The sequence below is a fragment of the Trichoderma citrinoviride genome (genome assembly GCF_003025115.1).
Source record: "Trichoderma citrinoviride strain TUCIM 6016 unplaced genomic scaffold BBK36scaffold_8, whole genome shotgun sequence".
NCBI lineage: Eukaryota > Fungi > Ascomycota > Sordariomycetes > Hypocreales > Hypocreaceae > Trichoderma > Trichoderma citrinoviride.
In genome coordinates, this window is record NW_020194716.1 from 1,360,363 (window position 1) to 1,379,560 (window position 19,198).

Consider the following 19,198-nt stretch of genomic DNA (forward strand, 5'->3'; position numbering starts at 1 on the left):
CCCTATACTCCCTTATTTTGCTACGAATTGCTCATGACTTGCATCCCTTTGTCACATACACACTCGCAAGTCATCAAGCTACGCTAGTTTTTGCATGCTTTCATCCTTGGCTCCAACGAGTAAAATGATAAACAAGTTGTATAGATTCAGGAGACCAAGGTATAATAACAACGGTAAAGTGACCAAGCAAAACATCGTCACATCGATCATCCATGCAAATATCCTCACAGACACCTAAACTTACAACCCTTCCCACCCCACCCCTTCCCTCCGATCTCAATTGCAGCAAACGGAAACGCTTGTAATGATCTGTGTCCTTCTATCTCACGCCTCGGCCGTCTCCACAGCCTCATCCTGATCCTGAACGCCATCGACATCGACATCGACGCCGCTGCTGCTCGTGTACGAAAAAGACGGCGCCTCCAGCATCTCGCCCTTGTCCGTCCACACCGCCGCCAGCTCCCTCTCAATCTCGTCCCGCCTCCTCTTCAGCTCGTCCACCTGCGACAGCCGCTCGCGCAGCTCCTGCACCTCCTTCTCCACCTGCATCTTCTCGCGCTCCGTCCCGATGCGCTCAAATTCCCAGCCGTCGCCCTGGTCGCCGACGCCTAGCTGGAGGTTGAAGGTGTGGTATTTCTTGAGGGAAGCTCGCGTCGAAATGGTAATCAGTGCTATGGAGGGCATCGTTAGATCCGAGTCTCAACTTTATTTATAAAAGCTCACACATGCAGGGGGGATACTCACTGATGCCCCTTTCCTTGCAGGTTTCGTACAACAAACCCTCCACGTCACTCGAGACAGCACTCGTGCCCTCGTCGATGATCGCATACTGCGGCTCATGGTACAAGAGACGTGCAAACTGCATCCTCTGCTTCTCACCTCCACTGAGCACGTCCTTCCACTCCTTGCGCGTGTCCCAGCCCCCTTCGCGATCAGGCAGGTAGCCAAGGCGAGCCGCCTCAAGTATCTTCTGCAGGTCGTGCTCAGACTTGCGCTTTTCCCGCATATCCAGGTGGCCATCCGGATAAATGACCTGATCTCGAAGGGTGCCGGGGCTCAGGTACGGCCGCTGAGGCAGAAACATGATGCCGTCTTCGCCAATGTTCTTCGGTCGACTGACCAGGCCTCGGTAGACGGGCCAAAGGCCAGCCAGTATCCTGGAAATGGCACTCTTGCCAACGCCGTTGGGCCCAGAGATCTAAGAACAAGTTGTTAGCTATGGTCCAGTCATCTGAAAGCCAGGTTGTACATACCAAGAGATGCTCGCCCCTCCGGACAATCATGTCCAAAGACTCTATCAGCTCTTCTCCACCCTGGGGCCAGAGACCAGGGGCAACGACCGGCACCTGCTCAAAGCGAACACCGTCGAAGCCCTTCTGAATCGTTCCCTGAACATCAGACAAGGAGTAGAGCTCGCTCTGCCCGCTTCGAAGATAGTAGGCGTTGGCATGAACCCGGTGAAGAGTCGAGATGAGCGTATAGACGCGACTGGTGTAGCCAGCCAACTCAGCCAGGTCCTTGATAGAGTACATCATGCGTCCACCAGCGTCGGCCAGCGAAAGCATCAGCCGCTTGTTCGTGATGAAGCTCTTCATGCGGTTGCGCTCTCTGCTGCCCTTCTCGCTGCCCTCGCTCATCTCAGCCGCACCGCCAACACCACCCCAGGCCGGCAGGAAGACAGGCAAGGAGGCAAGCAGATAACCGTAAGCACTCCAGCTATACTTGAGGATAAAGTCTTCCAGGATATTGTAGCGGATCTTTAGCATGTAGATGCCCTCCATCCAGCTCTTGAGCGACTTGTACTCCTTGTTGAGGAACGTCTTCTCCATCTCCGCACCGCCATAGAAGGCTACTTCTTCGGCATTGGCAATCAAGCGGGCATGCAGACTACGGAAGTCTCCTTCTTTCCGGCCCTCAACCGCCTTCAGCTTGCCGAACGGCGGGGACAGCTTCCGCAGGATGCTCGCCGTCAGGAAGTAGTTGCTCATCAGACCAACCCAGGCTATTGGGCCCAGAGACCGGTAAAGCTGGAAGCTGAAGACGCAAATGTCGACAAATGGCTTGCCAAGAGAGGAATAGAGATTGGCGGCCGAGGCGCAAAACAGCGTTAGATCTTGGGTGATGAACTGATCAGCTCCTTGGCCCACGCCTCCGTCTAAATTAGACAGCTTGTAGTAGTTGAGATTCTCGTTCAAGTAGATGTCGTGGATATATCGAGTCAGCCGTGTTCGGAAGGCAATCGATACCTTGGACTCGAGAAACTTGATCATGGCATTCGTATAAGAGGCAAATGTGCCCAGCCCACACCACTAAGAAACATATCAGTAAGGAAGAAGTCGCTGTCCAACAGAGGGAGTAAAAACGTACCTTTACTATGCCCCAGAGGAAGGCCTTTCCATGGCCGGCAACAAGGTCTCGGACAAGCTCACCGTCAAGACGAGCCACCACCAGAGACAAGTATGTCCGCAACATCAGAAAGACGCTATGGCTGATGAGCAAACCAGCCTCCTTGCTCGACCACCGCGGAATCATGATGCTCATAAGACTAAGGAACTGATGCAGAAACGCCAAGTTCAAGCCAGGCTTCGTCTGCGCGGACGGGACAGTGCCATCGCCAAGCCCAGACACCCTCGGCGGGTTCAGAAACAGCCGCCTATGCGCCTCAAAGGTCAGCGGCTTCGTGGTGTTGATGACGACCTTGGAAGTGCCATCCTTGTAGGGCACATAGATTGTTCGCGAGCCGTCCTTGTTGTGCAGCCACGAATTGGTGCGCACCAGCTTGCGCCCCTGCTCGTGCTCATGCCGCCTCTTCTTCCACCACCGCCTGCCTCCCTCGGCGCCCAGGATGATGGACATGGCGAGCGAGAGGGTGGCGAGGGTGCGGGTGGTTCGCGACGTGGAGCGCAGCCGCCTGCCCAGGATGCTCGTCCATTTCTCCAGGAACTCGGCCAGCGCATCCTCGGCTGCCGTTCTGCGCAGGTTTGACTGCGCTGCCATTGTTTATGTATGAGCCGGTGCGGACGCGGGACGCACTTCTCGCACACCCCAGGCGTCGCAAGTCCCGTCTAGATCGAGTCGAGGGTCATGAAGCCGAGCGCCTGCGCGTGTAGTGGTATGGATCGTGCGATGGTTGTAAGGTAACGTAAGGTGGTGTCAAGGAGCAGGATGCGTCAAATCAATCGCGGGTTCGGCCAAGTGACCGCGGAAGAAACGGCCATCAGCAGGCGCAACAAATCTGTGATACTGATGCCTTTGTATTATTGCGGAATGATGTGGAAGAGGGCAAGTTGCGTGGCTGTGGATGACATCGGACATGTGAAGGTGAAGCCGCAGCTGTCCCGAGGCCCAGAAATCCAGCAAGTCCCGAAACGGAGCAATGACGGCACCGCCCCAGAGCAGAGCAGCCACACGTGACTCCACACTGTGGGGAGCGGCCGAGAAGTCTGGGGAAATGCCGATTTCTATTGATGGCTGCATGTGGTCGATGGAACATTGAGGCGCTGTTCTCTGAGATGTTACTACCATCACGATACTCGAGAATCATCATCATACCGAAGGGCCCAGTGAGGGAAAGCAAATCTGTTAAGCACTCTATCAAGCACTCTATCGTGCAATCAGCATGCATATCTGTGTTCAAGTCAACACTTCAACCACTCCAATACGAGTACGCCATCACAACATAACCCAAACTGCCCAAACACCGCCAAACAAAATCATGGAAAGCACAGGCCTCCCTCCTTGGCTTCAAATTGCAGCTCCTCCAGACTCTGCGGACGGATTACCCGCTCCTTCGTCTTGAGCAACTTGATGGCGTCTCCATGACGCCGGATATCGTGAGGGTTCTGGATCAAATGTTTCTCCAAACCGAGCATCTGCCACCCATGGCTCTTGAGGGCCACCGTCTCCCAGGCCTCAACGACTCCTGAGTCGATGAAGAGGTCCCAAGTGCCGATCCACTCCAAGGTGGCTCCGCCCTTCCCCCCGCTGTACCGAAAGACGGCCGCGTGCCCCGGGCCCCCGTTCCAGATCTCCAAGGTCTCAAGCACGGGCATGGCAAGCGCTGCTTCGGCAGCTCCCTTGAGCATGCCGTTGATCTCGTAAGAGCCTCGCGTAATCTCCAGGTACTGTGACGTCAGCGTCAGGGACCGCAAGTTTGCCCAAGTCCACTCTCGCCTATACGCCCGGAAGAAATCTCTCGCGTCGACAAGAAATGAAGCCGAGAAAGTCTCGAGCCCGAGGCTTTTTTGCGCCAAAGCGGCACTGACATGTGGGTTTGGAACTCGAGCCGGGACTCCCTGTGCCAGACTCGATTTCGTCCTCTTCTCGTCATGATCCTCGAAAAAAGTGAAATGTTTTAGTCCTTTTGGCAGCGAGCCCTTCACGAGCCTGACATATCCTGGAAAGTATTAGAGCTACGTTAGTACATCAAGACATTGGAATTCACGAGGCCGAAATGCCACGTACCTGCATCCACGCGGTCCTGCGACGTGTCCAGATACTGCTGCCATGGCTCAAAAACCAGATCCTCCAAGTTAGGGAACCGGGAAAGCAATTGATGCATCGTAAATGAAGTGGGCTGTCGGCGTGTGTGTCTCTGCATGATGAACCGTTCTACCATATGGAGACGAGGGAGCTGCTGGTGGAATTGGATGTGTACATAACCACCAAATATCCTATCACCAGCTCCGGCACGGCTGATGCCAGTCATCGAGGGCAATCCCCTGTCGAGCTCTTTTGCATGGATGCCTCTGCCAACGTATTTGGAGTCACTGGGCGAATGGAAACTCATCTCCAGCGTGATACGATGATCCGGCTTGGCCCATCTCTCCCAAGTCTTGAGCGCACTGAAAAGCTTCCCGACAGCCAATTCAATGATTTCGTTATTTGCCGCTATGTCCTCCATTCTTTCGGGCCTGACAATGGCGGGTCTGATCGTTGCGAACTGCTCACCCGCCCAGGGCACGTACTCGCTAAGCTCGATGCGAAGGCAGACGTGGGCGACGTAGGGCCTGCACCGCTTGGGAAGCCTTGCAACGCCATCCAGGTCATTTTGATGGAGGACCAGGCGCTGGAAGTTGGTCTCTTCAAAGATTCTCTGCCACGACTTGCAGACAAGGGCGTAGTTGGTCAGGCTCCCGTGCCTGCTGCCGCTGTAGGGATCCTGAGCGAGAAAGTCCAGCACTTGGAGCTTCAGCTCCTCCGGGAGGCGGTTCCACCTCGGCATGTTGATTTAAGGTAAAGTGACAGCGTTTGTTGAAGGTCTTGATTGCCACTAAAGGTGTCTGTGTTGAAGCGGGGAATTTCTGGCGTCGTGGTGATGGTTACATGGTAATGTGGGTGAGGCCTAGGGCGGGATATATCTGAGAACCTGACATGAGCAAGGCTTCAGCCCATCGTCTTTTATCGGCTGTTCAGTCAACTCCAGCGGTGCTTGTTATTCTTTGATAATATGTATTTCTGTGTTCGCTGGGTGTTTAGGTCGAAGTTGAGGTCGAGGCTGAGGCCGTTCATTCTGCTTTTGTGCAAAAAGTCAAAAGCGTTTAGAGAAGCTCCAGATCGCGTTTAGGCGGCCCCGCAATTCCTCTGAATCTTCAGCCAGATCCAGTCTAAGGAGGGCTGCATTAGGTACTACGGAGTAAGTACCAGTACCAAATCGATACAAAACGCCAGAAGAGTTCTATTGCTACTAGTAGTAGTATTCGTTCTCTGCGCTTTGAGGCGAGAGGTGCATTCAAAGTTTTGTACTTTGCTGTTCAAGTCCGCTGTGTGTTTGAATCCGGTGTTCTTCAAGGCCCAGCTCGTGATTGGTTCATCACTCGGTATTTCACTTGACAGGGTTCGGATCAAGGACCGTGGTTGAGATTGCCCAATCTATGATTTCATCTCACTCCGAGGCAAACTCGCTAGAGCCTCAGATTAATTGCGAGATTTATGGCAAGAGAAACCTGGCAACACGAGGGAAACAAAAATGACACAACAGTTCTTTGTTCACACAGGCAAGGTAGAGAAATGGCCTCTGCAGGCATCACGCGCGGATTGATCTTCTTTGGCTGCTCATCCCATCTCATCAATCTCATCTACCCGTTCAACCTACCCTGCATGTTCAGGTTGTTTGACCGAGTCCAGACCCGGGCGCCTAAAATTAGCACAAAGCTTGTCCAGGAGGCTCAGGCACCTAATCTGCGAGAGCCATCGATAGCCAAATTTGCGTGGCCTGGCAACAGCTCCATCGCGCTCCTCAACTGGAGACCGCTGCGACCTAGCAGATGTGACGGACGTGATCCATAGGGCACTAGCTGGGTATCTGGTTCCGTTAGCAGCTGCCAGGGAGCACCAAGGGCGGAGCACAAGCAGGAGCTTCTCCGTCGTAGATGAGCGCAGGACCAACAGCAAAGGGCCATTCGCTCCTCCGTGCGACGGGCAATCTGCAGCCACATACTCGTACATACAGCAGCTGATGGGTGGATGCCCTGTGGTGGTACAACTACTTGTACTTGGTCCTTGAGCTCCGGTCTTGGTGCGAGCCTGGGCCCGGCAACCTCTGCGTCCGGGAATATCAGTACGATAGTAGGTAGTAGTAGTATACTACTACATACCTACAGCAGGGCGGGCCAGGCATCTTGCGCGAACAGCTGGCCACATGCACGGCCGCAGCCTGTACGCATGTGCAAAAGGACGGGAGCTTGGGGAGCTGCTGGCCCGCCATGTGCGACGAGGGGTCGGGCATGCCAATCAAACAGACTCCATCCGATGCCGTACATTGTATTCGTACATGGCCCAGCCGGTCAGCCAGTCTCCATACGAGCACAGCAAAAGGGATCCATAGCAGGCTCCATGGGCCAGAGAGGCGTCTCCATCCAGTCCAGCTCTTCTCCGTTTTATTATGCGTGGCTGCTCCGTAATCAGAGGCCCGCGCCCACGTCCGGGGGACCAGGAGTGATGCTTCCTGGCAGCCTGCATGCCGCCAATACGAAGCGAAACACGCTCATTCACCGAGGGCCTCGACGCCGATTTTCCTCCAACGACGACGACTCGCTCGGCGGATGTGCTCGTGCCGCGACTGGGCAGGATTGTGAACAGGTCGAAGCCTGGGCGCCAATACGGCCAATCACGACGCCCGGGTCAGGGCTGTTGACTCGGCACGCAGGGCGAGAGGGGGTGGGATGGCGCCCGGGATTCTGGGGGAGGACGGACTGGAGGACTCGTCTCTGGTCCCTTTTCCTGTGATTTCCCTTTGTTTCCTCTTTCCCAGCCGGTTCCCTTTGTCTGCTCGTGATTTGCTTGACGGCGGCGGCCAGTAGGAGCTCGGATGCCCAGGAAGCAGCAGAGATCTCGACCCACCATCCAACCGCGGCAGGCCATGGACGGATTTTTTTTTGGCGCAAACGCAGTTGAGTGCAGCAGTAAAGACGCATCGATGCTATGCTTTGCTCTGCTCTGCTGCGTCGACGGAGCCAGGCGGCGTCCAAGCTGTTGCGAAGTTGTGAGCCCTTCCGCTGCTGCGTATTCGGTACCGCGCCGTAGGTGACAGACTGCACTCCGTGCCTCGTACCAGGTCGACGGCGCCCGTCTGCTCCAGCTGCAAGGTATGGATGGATGCTGCTGCATTGGCAGTTGAGGCTTGCATCGTACGGCCTTGTAGTAGTATAGCCAGCCAGCGACGAGACAAGACAATCCAGCCTGCCCTGTCGCAGGCGTGTGAGCGGGCCGCCGTGCAGAGCGCCGGCCGTGACCACGCTTCTCCTAAACAGGAAGACTGAGCAGCGCCTGGGAGCCCACAGGTGCAGCGTTGGACGGTAAGATGAGAACTTGGCGGCCGCCATTAGCGGAGATTGGGACAGGGCGCCATGCGGTCGCGATTTACTGGCCTAACAGCGCCCACGGTGCGCCGAGACCGCAATGCACAGTAAGCCGGTGCTGCGAGGGCGAGCGCGGCTCTGCAGCTCCGTCACGCGGTGCCGCGGCGATGGTGCCATCTGGGGCACAGCTGCTGCCCGCCAGCACCCGCAGCGCCTGCAGCACCGTGCCAGCCCGCCGCCCGCGCACCGTCGCTGGCTGTTCCCCCACTAACGCCCCAGCGTCGCTAGAGCCGTTGGCTAATCTCGACAAGCACTCCACCCACACCTTTGAACCACCCCCAAAAACCTCCCCCAGCCCGTCCCTGCACGCCGGACCATCCCCGACCTGGCCCAGCCAAAACCCATCACGTTTAAAGGCAATCATCTCGCTTGAGCCCTCGCAGTCCCTCGGCCGGTACTTGTACTTCGTCCATGTACGCCGTGGCCGCCGTCGCCTCGCCTCTTCCGTCGTCCATCCAGTTGGCCATCTGTCCATCGTCCCTCCTCATCGCGACTTTGGCCTGACCAGTCCTGACTTCGCCCTCACGAACCGCCGCGGCGCTCATCGTCAACGGTCGCCCATCGCTCCCCCCAACTGGCGCCCACCCGCTGCCTCAGCTGCTCGCCCTCGTCTTTGCCCCCCGACTCCCCGTCTCTCTGCGACCAGAAAGCACGGGCGCCCATCGTCTCGACTCCCTAAATCTTCCCTCTCTGTCGGGCGCGTCTCAGCTCCTCGCCAACACCCCGGTAATTTTTGGCTGCAAGAAAAGGGCATTTCGGAGCAACGAACGGCACGTCGCCGCCCAAAAAACGCCCCTTGTGGGCTGACGTTCTTTTCTCTCTCTTTACATCTTCAACTCTTCTTCTTTTCCTTTTTCTTCTCTTTTTTTTCCCTCCTTCCCTTTTTTGTCTGCGTTGGAAGCTTGGAAAATTCAAGCCAGCTTGCTTAGCTGTCTGAGTGTTTTTGAGGTACGTGCAAAGATGCATTAGCAGGTGCGCTAAAGCTCGCGCAATTTTACTCGTCTTGGCCGCAAGGGCCGGTATGGCGACTCTCCGCTGTCGAGTCGGACGGCGTCCATGATCATATCGGCTCGATGCTTTGGTGTTTCGTCCATCTGCGATGGCTTCCCGTTCATCATCGCTTCGTCATACCGTCGTGCGTCGCATTTCACGGCCCAACTTGAAGCTGGGAGCTCTGCCACCCCGAGCTTCCATTTTCAGGTTGCACCGTGGCGTTGGCTTATTATCGCTTCAGTGTTGGATGGGGAAGGCTAACAAGCTCTACACAGCGACTTCACAATGGCCGATACAGCCGTGGCAACTCCCGCGGTCGTCGACTTCAAGCAGGACAGAGCTCCTCTTGGTTCTGGGCTGGGCAAGGAAAAGGACATGCTGATGCCGGAGGATGGGGAGAGCTCCAGTAAGGGCCGGGGACTCCTTAAAGTGCCGTCGCGATCGTCATCCCAGCAGAGGAACCAGTCTTCGCCGACCACGACCGGCTTGAGCGGCGCTACCATTACCGATCCGCGGAGCAGCATCGGCAGCAGGTCCAGAGAGTCCAAGGGAAGCTTTTTGGATAGACAGCGAAACGGCAGCTCCAGTGGCGATGCCGAGCCAGCTCGCGCAACCGAGGTTTCGCAGCCCAGCTCTCCATCAGCAAGCGAGCAGAAACGGAAGAGGAAGAAGAGCAGTGGGTTCCTGGCTCTCCTGGGATGCTGCGGCGTGCCCGACTCGGCGAACGCCGTCGACTCTCCTCAGGGAATTCATAAACTGGATAAACTACCCCCGAGGCCGATAACAGCCAAGTCAAGGACGCAGACGCCCCAAGACCAGACCCCGACGAAGCAGAGCAGCGAAAAGCCCCCCGTTCCAGCAACCACCGCTCCCCCGGCCAAGGATCATGGCGTCCCGTCGAGCAGCGCTCAGGGCCAGACCAAAGTGGAGGAGGAGCCGACGACTCAAGAATCAAAAGACGTCGCCCCGGCCGTTACCGTCGACCCTCCGAGCCCTGTAGAGCCGAACGAAGAAGTTCGAGAAATAGAAGAGGTGGTCGACGACGTGGAGATGCGAGACGTGCCAGCAGTCGAGGAAGCCCGGGACGTGCAGCCCGAGGTCGTACAACAGGAGGCCCACGAAGCTGCGCTCCCCCCTCCGCCGCCTGGCCCGGCCCCCGGCCCTCTGGTGACCACAGCGCTCCCCCTCACGGATGAGGGCCCTTCGGCACCAGAGCCTCAGAAGTGGCTATTGCCACCCATCACCCCGGAGCTCAAAGGAAGGAAATGTCTAGTTTTGGACCTTGACGAAACCTTGGTTCACAGCTCATTCAAGGTTTGTTTTTCTCTCTCTTGAAGTAGAGGACGAAATGAGTGGGCTAACCAAATGCTCCAGATTCTTCATCAAGCCGACTTCACAATACCGGTTGAAATAGAAGGCAATTATCATAACGTGTATGTCATTAAGCGACCTGGTGTAGACGAGTTTATGAAGAGAGTCGGAGAGCTTTACGAAGTAGTCGTCTTTACCGCATCAGTCTCCAAGGTACGTGCAGCGTTTCCCCACCCGTTGTGATGGGATTTGCCTGGACTAACGTTTTCGACTCGTGAAACAGTACGGCGATCCTCTGCTAGACCAATTAGATATACACAACGTTGTTCATCACCGTCTATTCCGAGAGAGCTGCTACAACCACCAAGGAAACTATGTCAAGGACCTTTCGCAAGTTGGACGAGATTTGAAAGACACCATCATCATCGACAACTCGCCTACCTCCTACATATTCCACCCCCAGCACGCTGTTCCGATCAGCAGCTGGTTTTCTGACGCGCACGACAACGAGCTGCTGGACCTTATACCCGTTCTCGAAGACCTCGCCAGCCCCAACGTTGCCGATGTCAGCCTGGTCCTTGACGTCACTCTCTGAGATACCATACACAACCGTTTCCTTCCATTTTTGTTTCCTTCTCTTCAGCACAAAAACTCAACAGCCCGAACTGCAGCATTGCCGTCATAGCGGGAGGCGTTTGGTTGAAATCTCTTCGTTTCCGGGGGTAGATGTACTGTCTAATCTTATATAATCGGCCTTGATCTATGGAACGCAGCTCTCTGGTCTGCGGCAATTCCCTTTTTTTCTCATTCTTCCATTCTCAGTCAACGATGACCGAGCAGAGGGTTGAAGCCGGCCGGGAATTTCGAGTTGATCAAAGACCTCCAACGGACACCGCAAACGCACCTGAACGACTCGAAAGGAAAGAATGACGGAAACGCTCCAGGGCACACGCACCAAAAGAAGGGGGTCCGAGATCGCATCTTGGGATGAGAATGTGTCATTCTTTTGAAGACTATGAATACTTCCCGGAACTTCACTGCGTGGGCAACAAACATGGGCCCGCAGTGGGCTTCTGCAGAAAGAGCCTCCTATTTCCAGCGTGTTACCAAAGACTGCTGGCAATGCCCGGGCTGTTTATGCTGTTACCTTCTTCTGGCAAGCTGGCGCCTTTCCCCCCCTTTCTCTCTATCTCTCTCACACTCTCACTCTTGTCCTTTTGCTTCTTTCTTCTCTTCTCTCTTCTTTTCTTTTCTTCTCCCTCTTTCTGTGATTCCCTTTGTGTTCTTTTTTCTTCTTTTTCTTCTTTCTCTTCTTCTTTTCACACTTGTCTTTTGCCCGTCTTGCATCGTTTTTGAACTATACACATACCACGCAGCGAGCCTGCGAGCAGGATTTGAAGGAGGACAGCGAGTTTGATGCGGAGTCCGTTGAAGCGGAGGCGAACATGATTAGCGAAGGTTGGAGGTTTTGGCCAGGGCCTCCGTTATACATAGTCTCCCCCAAATTGTAAAAATACCCCGAGCCTCTATGGCCTTTAGTAATGAATCAATGTGAGATACTCAGAATATATGTTAATAGGGGAGTCTTTCTTTGTTGCGGGTTCTTGGGCTACAGGCGGTGAAATATCCAGCTTTGACTTGTCTTTCTTTCTGTCTGTTTCTTGCTTGTTATTATTGATTCATTGATTCTCATAGCCTAAGAGGTATTATGCTGTATGCAGCAACTGGTAATTGTGTTTTTGTCAAGCATTCAGCTGGTCTTTAAGCTATTGCACCATGATTATCTGTATATATTTAATGGCCTTACTTTGCCTTGGCCTTATCGAATTGTAATGCAAAATGGGACAACTCTTGGAATGAATTCGATAACTCGAAGCAGGTTGCTTGAGCTCGACTAAGATAAGCCGCGTTGCGCTAAAAGCTGCATGTTCTGGTGGGTTCAGCTTCTCCAATGTCTCTCCTCTGGGGTAGCGGAGAAATGTTCGGCCGCCGCTTTTGGCATTTGTGTGAATGTGGCCTTAACTTGGGATCTGGCCGTTTGGGGCCACAATTTCACCCGCCCGGGAGCCTTTGCGCCAGAACTTCCAGTCCTTCTATTAAAGCCCATACACCTGATTCTCTGGCCAATTCGACCTCAAGAGTCCTGCAGTGATTCTCGGTCGTGTCCTCTGTTCTTCATATACCCCAACACACTCCTTCACAATGGTATGCGCGTTTCCCGCTCCTTGCTTCTTTCCGTCACTCTGGGCTGTTTCAATGATGCTGCGGTTTTGCGGCGCTGGGAATCGCGTCACAAGAACTGATGTGTTGTCATGCGCATTGCTTGCATCCCAATACACGCGCACTGCGGCAGCCTGAATGGCGAATATGCGAACAAATGTCCCTGCGAGGTGTGTCCAATGCTAACCTGCCTCGCCTCGTGGTTGCAGTCTTCTCGTCCCTCTTCACCCGCCAATGGCCCTGCCGCGGCCAGCGGTTCCAGCATCAGCCGACCTTCCTCTCCCACGCCTCCCGGCGGCCCTCGAACTGCGATCCGTCGACGTGCCGCTGCTGATCAGAAGGAGAAGCTTGCCAATGCTCGGCCGAGCAGCACACGGGCTGCTGGCGCTGGCGGCTCCAGCAGCACTATGCTGAGTACGTTACGCTCTGTGCTTGTTACCAGGCATATATGGCCCTATTGTGGCATAGCTCGGGTTGAGTTGTGAGAATGTGGCTAACGAGAAGGACGCTTATAGGACTCTACACGGACGAGTCTCCCGGACTGAAGGTTGACCCCGTTGTTGTTCTTGTTCTGTCCCTGGTTTTCATCTTCAGCGTTGTTGCTCTGCACAGTGAGTCCCATCTTTCTTCAACTGCTAATGATACTATGTTTCCTAACGTTTCGATAAAGTCATTGCCAAGATCAGCCGCAAATTCTCGAGCTAAACACGTTATATGGTGGCCGAAATGATACGAGGAGTGAGAGGGGGAGCACGACAATGGTCTAAGGGGGAAGGGAGAAACGGGTTCCGCGGCGGCTCGGGTTGAACAGGCCGAGTTCAAGCTGATGCGAAGGGTCAAGGCGCAAGAGAAGCAAAAAGGACAAAAACCAACAAAACAATTGACTTACACAGAAGCAGGATGTATGGAATTTTGGTGGGATACACTCGACCTGGCCCTTAATCACCATGGAGTCTGAGAGCGACTAATGATATTTTGTACTATATGAGCAAAACGGCTATTCTAATTTCGTTTGCATTCTTTCCTTTTTTTCTCCCTCTTGAAGGCGCCTTGTCAATTGGGAGATTTCTGCATTTACCCATGGAGACCATGTAGGTATGAATGAGACTCGCTTGCTTTGACTGTTCGAATCGAGTCCAGCCCCGGCTCGCATATCGATCGCTACGGAGCCATGAAGGTTTCCGAAGACGAATCAATCGAACGCAGAAGCCACTTCAGGAGTTGGTGGCAACTGTCGAGCTACCTATAATCCTGTGGCGACTCTTGCTCGGGATTCACTACGTGCTTCTACTTTGTGGCTGTGGTCGTTTCCGTTTCATCGACATATACATGTATTTAGAAGTTGCCTTAAAACTGAGTTCCCTACAAACCGCCCTTGTGCCTTCCTGAGGTACACGGCTCCATATGGGTGTACCTACAGTGCCGAGGCAGGTACGGATCAGCCGCTGCTTTCAAGGTGCTTTTAGGTTCTTTCAGCAGGAGCGAATAGATGATTCTCTTAGATGAGGTAATCAACTGCTGTACATAATTGAAGCATCACGAATCTCGAATATTCCTGTGGTTCACATCATTTTGCCAAATGCAGATAGCTCAGGGTACTAATGATTCCATGCCACTCGTTGTATGTGTTTCTCTCAGGACTGTTTGCCCCCCATCACCTACCTAGTGGGCTGTTGTAATGACTGGCCTGGCCCTGTAGTATGTTGCTAATCACAGCCCGCTAGGTCTGCCTGTACGGCTCGCCCACAGCCACACAGAGACGGACGACCTGAAGCGCTCAACCGCTGCAGCATCTTGTTATAGTGGACATTCGACACTAGCGGTTCCGCTAGGCATACATGGCAGTGACGCTGGGACGAGTAGCGGAGCAAAGGGTCCAACGTCAAGTCGTACGTCTGCTGGTAGGCAGGAATGATATCCAAAAGGCACAAGCAGGGTCCCAACACAGAGAGGCCTCTCACAAAGGCCACACGTCATCGCCTTGCCCTTGGAATCAAGTTTCAGCCATCTCGATTTCATTCTACCCCTTGTGCTACCATTTGCGATTTCTGTGATCTGGATTGCTTGCACAATGCGCTGCCAAGCTTAAAGACCGCTCACCAGTTCCAGGGCAACGATGCCTCTGAATCTCTGCAGGTGATATTATCTACCTCAGCTTGGCATTTTTCAGGCTCTCTCTTCGATCCTTCACTGCTGCAGCCATATCTGGACGAGAATACCGTATCCCTGATTCTTCTTCGACAATTCTTTCACAATGGCGACAACTGAGAACCAATGGAACAAGTCCAGGCGGGAGCCCTCATCGAGACCCCCGCCCGCCTCAGAAGCTGTGGTGACGGATGGCTTCGTCCTCCCAACCCTCGAGGTGCCTGCCGATGCGCCTCCGGCATATGGAAGCCATCACGATCAGCTGCAGTTCTCGCGATCAGGATTTGAGGCTGGAGCCATCTTGACAGGTGTGTAATGACTACGATTCTTTGGCTCTTTGGGCGCACTGGGATGGCGAGGGGTTATTGGCGTTTCTGAGATGGGACAGAGTGTGTGTTCTGACACCTGAGTTTCTAGCCGATGGAAGAGTCAACATCAATATCCACACCAAGAATAAGAGACTTGCGGAGCTTCTTGCGCCGAGTATCGCCAGTCAGATTGCCGCCCAGCCATCATTACCACCCGCGTATACGTTGCCGAGTCTCGCTGGTGAGCCTGGCAAGGAACACCCTCCACGCCTCAACATCGTCATTCAGATTGTTGGATCGCGCGGCGACGTCCAGCCATTCGTTGCTCTTGGAAAAGTCCTGAAAGACACGTACGGCCACCGGATCCGTATCGCAACGCATGCGACGTTCAAGACGTTTGTCGAAGAGAATGGCCTCGAGTTCTTCAGCATAGGAGGAGACCCCGCTGAACTGATGGCTTTCATGGTAAAGCACCCAGGTCTCATGCCGGGTATAGACGCTCTGAAGAGCGGAGAAATCAGAAGGCGCCGAAAGGGCGTCCAGGAGATGATGATGGGGTGCTGGAGATCTTGCATTGAGGCAGGAGATGGACTCGGACCGCCGCCGGAACCGCATAGGAGACTGGAGCAATGGGATCCATCAGCCGGCATGCCTGGAGACCCCAATCACGAGCCATTCGTCGCCGACGCCATCATCGCGAATCCGCCTAGTTTCGCTCATATTCACATTGCAGAAAAGCTTGGAATTCCGTTGCACATGATGTTTACGTGAGTATCGCCGCAAGTCCCGAACATACTCACGGCTAACAAGTCTGCCAGAATGCCTTGGACTCCTACGCGAGCGTTCCCTCACCCCCTTGCTAATATCCAATCTTCAAATGCCGACGATGTCCTCACCAACTACTTGACTTACACGCTCGTGGAAATGATGACATGGCAGGGACTGGGAGATATCATTAATCGATTCCGCGAAAATGCCCTGGATCTTGCTCCCCTCTCCCTCATCTGGGCCCCAGGGCTTCTCAACAGACTCAAGATTTCTTATACTTACTGCTGGTATGTTCTGATCTACAGACCATCTATGATCCCTCTTCTAATCGCATATCCATAGGTCGCCTGCGTTGATTCCGAAGCCAAATGATTGGGGCCCAAACATTGACGTTGCGGGCTTTTTCTTCTTGAATCTTGCATCCTCCTACACGCCAGAGCCCGATCTTGCTGCCTTTTTAGAGGCTGGTCCTCCGCCGGTGTACATCGGCTTTGGCTCCATTGTGGTGGACGATCCCAATGCCATGACTAGGCTTATACTGGACGCTATCCACCTGGCCGGCGTACGAGCTCTAGTCTCGAAAGGTTGGGGAGGTCTGGGAATCGATGCGGTAGGGGTGCCTGATGGTGTATTCATGCTCGGTAACGTTCCCCACGACTGGCTGTTTGAGAGAGTCTCTTGCGTTGTCCACCACGGCGGCGCTGGAACGACCGCAGCTGGCATCAAAGCAGGCAAACCCACTGTCGTCGTTCCATTCTTCGGTGACCAGCCCTTTTGGGGAGCCATGGTCGCGAGAGCCAAGGCTGGGCCTGACCCAATTCCCCATAAGGCCTTGACAGCCGAGAAACTTGCCGAGGCGATCAAGTTCTGTCTCCAACCAGAGACTCAGGCTCAGGCCCAGGCACTTGGCCACAGGATACGAGAGGAAAAGGGTGCGGAGGCTGGAAGCCGAAGCTTTCATAATCATCTCGATGTGGATTCTCTTCGCTGCTCCGTGGCTCCCAGTCGAGCTGCGGCCTGGCGTCTGAAAAGGACAAAAGTGCGACTCAGCCCCTTGGCTGCCGCTGTTCTCGTCAAACGAGGTCTCTTACAATATTCCGACTTGAAACTGTAAGACAAACCTACAATACATGGTCTCCTATCCGATACTTACTGGCTGTTTAGATACCGTCCATACGAGTATAACACAGAGGACCAGCCTCCTGACCCAATCACCGCGGGCGCTACCTCGTTGGTGACCGATATAAGCGACATAGGGATGGCTATAGTAGACATGCCTCTGGACATACTCAAGAGTCCCAGGAAAGCTAGAGAGAAGGAGGATGCCGCCAGTCAAGCCAGCGGCGATGACAGCGACGCAGGATCGAAACCCAACTCGATCAAAGGGCGCTCTGGAACAAGGACTCCGACAGCAGCCAGCGCTGCAGAGACCGCGGGTGATGCCAGCTCTGTGACGCCACTCACCCATTTTCCCTCATTACCAGCTGAAATAGGGAGGACGCGATCTCCTACCGTTGATAGTCGTGGAGGAAGCCGATCATCGTCCCGTCGAAGGGCGCTTTCTGCCACTACCATGGAGGCTGCAGTTGGCACGACCAGGAATGTTGGACGTATTGTGACTACGGGAGTCAAATCTCCTATGAACTTCTGCCTCGGTCTCGCCAAAGGATTCAGGAATGTTCCGCGGCTGTACAATGATGATACAGTCCGAACGATTGAAAAGGTGACGGACTTCAACAGCGGCGTACGGGTTGCGGGCAAAGAGCTTGGCTTCGGTCTTTTTGATGGGATCTCAGGTCTTGTTACGCAGCCGATGAGAGGGGCGCAGAAAGAAGGTGCTGCCGGGCTGATCAAGGGCTTTGGAAAAGGCATTGGAGGACTTATCGCTAAACCCGCGGCAGGTGAGTGACATCCGTATACCTGCTATCTGAGAGATGTGCTAACCTTGCGTGCCAGGCTTCTGGGGCCTTCCAGCATACATGATGCAAGGTGCGTATGCTGAGCTCAACAAGTTCCTGTCCAGGAGCGTGCAGAACTATATCATCACCTCAAGGGTCGTTCAGGGCGAACGGGAACTGCAAATGGCATCGGAAGGAGAGAAGGCGGATATTGTTACACGCTGGAAACACGATGCTGAGCTAGGGGCTCTTCAACAACGAACCGCCAAAGGCCAGGAACGAGGGCACTCCCGAGTCAGTTCCGGAGACGGATCGAGCCTTTGGCGCTCACCTCTCCTAGAAGGACGGCGTCAACTCGGCGCCGCGCTGGGAAATCCAAAGCAGCAGCAACCAGGCCGAACCACCGGGCGCTCTAGTTCCCCCCTTGGGAGAGCTCCGGATACATCGTCTGCTGTTGACACGGAATTCGAGGCGGCCATCAGAGCCTCAGTCATGGAGACCTCTCGTGGCGATGCAGAGGAAGACGCCATGATTGAGGCGGCTATTCGCGAGAGTGTCAAGGCAATGCGGCAGCAGGGTTCTCTTCCCGACCCCGTCGTTCTGAAATCGAACGTCAAGCACCACGACGTCTTTGAGGATGAGGATTATAAAGTTACGGATGAGGAATACCAGGACTTGATTGAGCAGGCTCTTCGCGAAAGCCTGGTCGGACATGGGGAAGATTTGTCCGTGCCCCAAGCCTCTGGCATCACCCAGGGGCTCGACGCCGTTGGTACCGCGGCACCACCAGCTTACGAGGACCAGGCGCGCAGCAGCGGCTCGGCGTTTACGCCGATGAGTGACAACGATGACGACCTGCAGCGGGCTATTGAAGCATCACGCAAGCCGCCCCCCTCCCTTCCGCCTCGTACTTCTTCTGCTTCTCAACAGCCGGAAGATGACGAGGAAGAGGAACACTTGCGGAGAGCTATCGAGGCATCCAAGAACGAGATGCAGCGAGCACAGCACGAGAAGACGGAGGAAGACATTGTGATGGAATATGTCAAGAAGCAGAGCCTCGCGGAGGAGGAATATAGGAAACAGCATCTGGGCAAGGGGAAGGGGAAAGAAGTGGCGGATGCCGACGACGATGACGAGGAGTTGAGAAGAGCCATTGAGGAGAGCTTGAAGCTGAGCGGAGAGGGTGGTGCCGCGCCACCTGAAGCTTGAGGTTGAATCAGCATTGGTTGAAGTCGAAAAGCTGCCTTGAACGATGTGTGAAAGAATGTACATCGAATCATTGATTCTGACGCGTTCGTCCACGAAGTGAAGAAATACCCCATCAGGTCATTCTATTTTTGACGAATAATTGAAATTGAACTGAAATGGAAGAATATCTCTGAACCAGTGATTAATGAGCTATCTTGCAAAGAAGAAGAAAGCAATATTTTTGAACAGCTATCAATACGAATCCACCGGGTATCTTATGCTCAAAATTGCAATGCGCCAACGCCGCGAGGCCATTTCAAAACCTTTCCATACATCTGCTCAGCAGAACTCTGATGCGTAGTCGAGATTGGATTCCCCATCTTCGCCATTGTTCCACGCGTGTACCTGCGGTTACTGAAGGACCTGGTATCGAGGGGTGAGACCTTTCTAGGGAATCGTGCGCTGGCATTGGAGTCGAATATATGCGCCCTCATTTGTCGTTGAC

The 19,198-nt window shown here is 54.3% G+C and overlaps 6 protein-coding genes across 6 annotated transcripts; 3 read left to right on the forward strand and 3 right to left on the reverse strand.

Annotated features, from left to right (window-relative positions):
- Positions 1–324: 324 nt before the first annotated feature.
- On the reverse strand, positions 325–2,997 carry BBK36DRAFT_1203213 (hypothetical protein; the record flags this gene model as incomplete). The annotated part of the gene is made up of 4 exons (XM_024897258.1): positions 325–671; positions 745–1,198; positions 1,254–2,309; positions 2,368–2,997. 4 exons carry the CDS (start codon positions 2,995–2,997, stop codon positions 325–327), a joined length of 2,487 nt encoding a protein of 828 aa, XP_024749267.1.
- A 716-nt stretch (positions 2,998–3,713) lies between these two features.
- BBK36DRAFT_1141869 (hypothetical protein) lies at positions 3,714–5,224 on the reverse strand (the record flags this gene model as incomplete). The annotated part of the gene is made up of 2 exons (XM_024893484.1): positions 3,714–4,396; positions 4,465–5,224. 2 exons carry the CDS (start codon positions 5,222–5,224, stop codon positions 3,714–3,716), a joined length of 1,443 nt encoding a protein of 480 aa, XP_024749268.1.
- Positions 5,225–7,860: 2,636 nt separating this feature from the next.
- Positions 7,861–8,404, reverse strand: BBK36DRAFT_1141870 (hypothetical protein; the record flags this gene model as incomplete). Its single annotated transcript, XM_024893485.1, has 2 exons — positions 7,861–8,184; positions 8,258–8,404. The coding sequence occupies 2 exons, from the start codon at positions 8,402–8,404 to the stop codon at positions 7,861–7,863; spliced, it is 471 nt and encodes a 156-aa protein (XP_024749269.1).
- Positions 8,405–9,227: 823 nt separating this feature from the next.
- BBK36DRAFT_1121007 (NIF-domain-containing protein) lies at positions 9,228–10,758 on the forward strand (the record flags this gene model as incomplete). Its single annotated transcript, XM_024890770.1, has 3 exons — positions 9,228–10,166; positions 10,227–10,376; positions 10,447–10,758. 3 exons carry the CDS (start codon positions 9,228–9,230, stop codon positions 10,756–10,758), a joined length of 1,401 nt encoding a protein of 466 aa, XP_024749270.1.
- Positions 10,759–12,200: 1,442 nt separating this feature from the next.
- BBK36DRAFT_1135598 (Pre protein translocase Sec Sec61-beta subunit) lies at positions 12,201–13,382 on the forward strand. Its single transcript, XM_024892700.1, has 6 exons — positions 12,201–12,318; positions 12,366–12,368; positions 12,593–12,797; positions 12,899–12,994; positions 13,054–13,120; positions 13,170–13,382. The coding sequence occupies exons 2-5, from the start codon at positions 12,366–12,368 to the stop codon at positions 13,086–13,088; spliced, it is 339 nt and encodes a 112-aa protein (XP_024749271.1). The 5' UTR covers positions 12,201–12,318; the 3' UTR covers positions 13,089–13,120; positions 13,170–13,382.
- Positions 13,383–14,637: 1,255 nt separating this feature from the next.
- On the forward strand, positions 14,638–18,714 carry BBK36DRAFT_1120594 (glycosyltransferase family 1 protein; the record flags this gene model as incomplete). Its single annotated transcript, XM_024890717.1, has 6 exons — positions 14,638–14,839; positions 14,949–15,606; positions 15,658–15,894; positions 15,950–16,717; positions 16,772–17,508; positions 17,564–18,714. The coding sequence occupies 6 exons, from the start codon at positions 14,638–14,640 to the stop codon at positions 18,712–18,714; spliced, it is 3,753 nt and encodes a 1,250-aa protein (XP_024749272.1).
- Positions 18,715–19,198: the final 484 nt, after the last annotated feature.